We start from the raw sequence: 4,375 nt of genomic DNA on the forward strand, positions 1-4,375 counted from the left end.
AGTTTTCCATGTAGAGGTCTTTCAAATCTTCTGTTAGATTGACATCCAAGTATTTGATTTTTTTAATGCTATTATGAACTGGGTAGTTTTCCTTATTTCTCTGTCAAATCATTGATATATAGGAATGCATTTGATTTATGGGTGCTGGTTTTGTATCCTGCTACATTGCTGACTTCATTTGTTACTTCTAGTAGCTTCTCCTGGTTGAACTTTTCAGATCTTCCATATATAATCATGTCTTTGTCAAATAGGGATAGTTTGAGTTCTTCTTTTCCTGTTTGTGTCTGTTTCGTGTCTTTCATCTGTCTAATTGCTCTGGCTGCAGTTTCCAGGACTACATTAAATGAAAGGGGTGATAAAGGGCATCCTTTTCCTTGTCCAGTTTTTAGAAGGAATGTTTTCAATATTTCTCATTTAGAATGATGTTGGCCTTGGGTTTAGCATAGATAGCTTTGACAATGTTGGTGTCTGTTCCTACTACCACCAGATTTTCTAGTATTTTTAGCATGAAGGGCTGCTGTATTTTGTCAAAGGATTTTTTTACATCTATTGAGATGATTATATGATTCTTGTCTTTACGTGTATTGAATTACTTTGTTGATTGCGTATGTTGAAACAACCTTGCATGCTTGGAATGAACCCCACTTGATCGTGGTGCACTACTGCACTACTTTTTAAATATGATTTTGTATGTGATTTGCCAGAATTTTACTGAATAACTTTTGCTTCTATGTTTATCAGGAATATTGGTCTTTCTTTGACCTGTCTTTTTCTGGTTTGGTATCAGTATGATGCTAGCCTAATATAGAATGAGTTTGAAAGAGTCCCCTTATTTTCTATTTCATGGAATAGTTTAAGGAGTATTTCTATTAATTCTTCTTTGAATATCCTGTAGAACTCACCTGAGAAGCTGTCTGCTCCCAGGCTTCTCTTGGTTGGAAGGCTTTTGATGGCATCTTCTATTTCCTGGCTTGAAATTGATCTGTTTAAATTGCATATATCTTCCTGATTCAGTTTGGGTAGGTCATTTGTCTCTAGAAATTTGTTAATCTCTTCAAGATTTCCTATTTTACGGGGAATAAATTTTCAAACTTCTTTCCAGTTATCTTCTGTACCACACTTGTGTCCTTTTGTGTTCTGTCACCACCAGAGGGCAATGTAGGACTGCCTTGTGGTGCCGACACAAAACTGTTCAGTTAGAATCTTTCACTCAAAGGAGCACTAATCTTGCCAGTGAACCCTCTTCTCACTGATGGAGACTCCACAGCTGTGTTCTGTCTGACTTGAGACTTTGGTCTCAGCTCCCCAGGTGTCTCCTGTCAGGTGTCCCTCAAAGAGGAAAGCAACTTCATTCTCTCTCAACTTTCACTGTGTACTGCACTCCAGCACCAGAGTTCAGTAAGGGTCTGGGACAACCATAATGGCAAAAAAGTTCCATGAACTCTCTCCTCTAGCAGAAGCTGAAAAGTTAAAGTCACCTAGAGCAGCCTAGACCCAATGTGAGAATCAGGGTCTGTGTCCATTGTGACCTGGAACATCCTGTACCTCCTCCATTACTGTTCAGGTTAACCTGAGTCTTCAGCAGGCCTCTATTCTTAGTTTGCATCAAGCACTCAGTCTCAGAATCCATGAGAAAGATTTCTCCTCCCTTTACTTCACCTCCAATTTCTATCTATGTTGGCAGGTTCCCTCTAAAGGATGTATTGCATCAACTTCCCTTCCTCTTGGCATCTTCTGAATCACCTGCCAGATTCACCTACTCCCAGAAGAGTGACTCTAGTATCAGCAGACCCCATATACAATGGTACCAGTAGATTACAGGGAACCTTTCCAGTTTCTCCTATGCTACCCAGACTCATGATAAGTGTCAGGGTTCTGGGGTGCACAGGCACTTGCCTGAAACAAAGACGCCTGAACAAGTACACATGTGCTCTGCACATCTCTGAGTTGCAGCCTGAGGATAAGTTGTACATGGAATGACAGTTCTAAGATGTACTCAGTGCTATTATATCTCACACGGAAAGCACAGATAGCCCTACTCTCTGTTACACATGGTGCTCAAAAGTCACAAACCAGAATATCAAATTCATGATGTATGTTCACAGGATATTCTTAGAGACATTCTGATATACATAATAATGAATTCATGGTATAATTAATATATATTTATAAATTATCCAATGTGTTAGGAAAAACCACATGTGTAATATAAAGCAGAACAAACCCCAAATTCATATGCTTGTGACTTTTGTGTGATGTCTTCATACACTTTTAATGAATATGAAAAAATGGTTAAAAGTTCCCCTGTTAAGAGCAGTGTGGTTATCAGAAAATGGACCCCAAAGGTATGCAAACCCTATTCTCTGGATTCTATGAATATACTAAGATGTTTGAAAAAATGATAATAAATTACATGTGGAATTAATGTTACTCATCAGCTCACATTAAAGTCAGGACATAATCCTGGAATTTACCTGGAGACAGTGGGATCATGTGGGTCTTATAAGTGGAACAGAAAGTGAGAAGAAGTGACCAGAGTGGTATTATGTGAGAAGGTCTGCATTCAGGGTTTCTGGCTTTGAAGATGGAAGCAGTGATCACCAGTCAAGGGCTAGGGTGACCCTTAGAATTTGGAGAAAGCAACAAGATGGTTACTTCCTTGAACTTCCAAAAGGTAGCAAAATCTTGTCAACACCTGAAGTTAGTGCAGTGAGATCTGAATCACTCTTCTCACCTCTGCAATGTATGATAATTAATATGTGTTGTTTCATGCCACCTCAATTGTAGTCATTTCAGTTATAGACATATATCCCTAATGTATAAGTTAGCCCAATGACCAAGTATTTGTTCAGTGGGCCATTATTTATGGGAAAATGTCATTCGTTAGATCATGTTGGTATAAAAATCTAACTTGGGGTGCTGGATGTGTCTTTGGGAAAGTGTCTTACCCACCTCAACCAAATTGCTTCCTGGAAAGATGGACATAAATATAGAACATGAAATAAAGATGTATGATGACCCTCTGAGTTGGTTTTCCTAAATGACCCGAAACAGTGAGAATATTCACTTCCATGTTTCTTCTTCATGTCATTTTTGAGGTTGTATTATTGATCCTTGGTAAATATTCATGGAAACAACATATCCCCAAATTACCACACACAGTAGTGATATTGATCTGAGCACAGTGCTTGACTCACAAATATCTCCATCAATGTTTTTTGGTTTCAAATGATTTGGTAAAAAGGCAGAGCAAAGACCCAAGAGAAAACTAAACTTATACATATAATCTTCAGGAGAAATCACGGAGCATATTTTTGGGACCCTTGAAGTATGTTCACCAATGGAGATGTCCCCAGATGATTCCACATCTGAACAGGGATGGGCAGATGAGTTGAACCCTCTGTCACTTATTGGGCCCAGCAACACTGACTTTGGCAAAGCCCCAGCACCTGTTTCCTCCCAGTTCTGCCCATCAGGCAAATGAAAGCATCACCACACTCCAGGCTTTGTGTTCATCATTCCAGGCCCAGAAGAAGGGCAGACAGTGAGAGGCAGTGGGTGGAGGCACATTTGCATGAGCTGCTCCTCCCTGAGGCCAGTGGGAAGGGATAAGAAAGGCTGGGGGCAGCCCACACCAGCTCTGGAGCTCAGGAAACTTGTCCAACATGGTCGGGACTCTTTTCCTACTTTTCATGCTCACTTACTGCCCAGGTGAGAACAGACCTCTGTGCCCCAAGGCAGAACCCTACCCTGAGTCTATCCTCACTGGCTCAGATCCCTAATACCTGCACCCTGTCTCTGTCTTCCACTGTGATTGTCTGTGTTTACAGGTTCCCTCTCCCAACCTGTGCTGACTCAGCCACCCTCTGCATCAGCCTCCCTGGGACAAACAGCCAAACTCACCTGCACCCTCAGCAGTGGCTACAATAATTATGCAGTGAACTGGTACCAGCAAAGCCCAGGGAAGAGTCCCCGGTTTGTGATGCGAGTGGGCACTAGTGGCATTGTGGGATCCAAGGGGGATGGGATCCCTGATCGCTTCTCAGGCTCAGGCTCTGGCCTGGATCGGTACCTGACCATCCAGAACATCCAGGAAGAGGATGAGAGTGTCTACCACTGTGGGGCAAACCATGGCAGTGGGAGCAACTACGTGTAGCCCACAGTGACACTTGCAGAGGGGAAGTAAGACAAAAACCAGCAGGCTGATCTGCCCTGGTACCCTTTCACTTCCCAGTGTCCTGACTCACAGGTCAGAAGGAACCTCCTGACCCTCATTAATAATTCCTGCCAGGTATTTTGCAAATTTAATTCACATTGAATATCCCCCACATACAAAGAAGTTTTTAGCAGTGTTTGAAATACTGAGTCTGTATTT

The 4,375-nt window shown here is 41.7% G+C and overlaps 1 gene segment (V, D, J or C); it reads left to right on the forward strand.

Annotated features, from left to right (window-relative positions):
* The first annotated feature begins 3,650 nt into the window (after window positions 1-3,650).
* On the forward strand, window positions 3,651-4,156 carry LOC124990729 (immunoglobulin lambda variable 9-49-like). The segment is given in 2 exon segments: window positions 3,651-3,711; window positions 3,831-4,156. Coding segments are annotated over 2 exon segments (372 nt in total).
* The last annotated feature ends 219 nt before the right edge of the window (window positions 4,157-4,375 follow it).

The sequence above is a fragment of the Sciurus carolinensis genome, chromosome 8, assembly GCF_902686445.1.
Source record: "Sciurus carolinensis chromosome 8, mSciCar1.2, whole genome shotgun sequence".
Taxonomy (NCBI): Eukaryota; Metazoa; Chordata; class Mammalia; order Rodentia; family Sciuridae; genus Sciurus; species Sciurus carolinensis.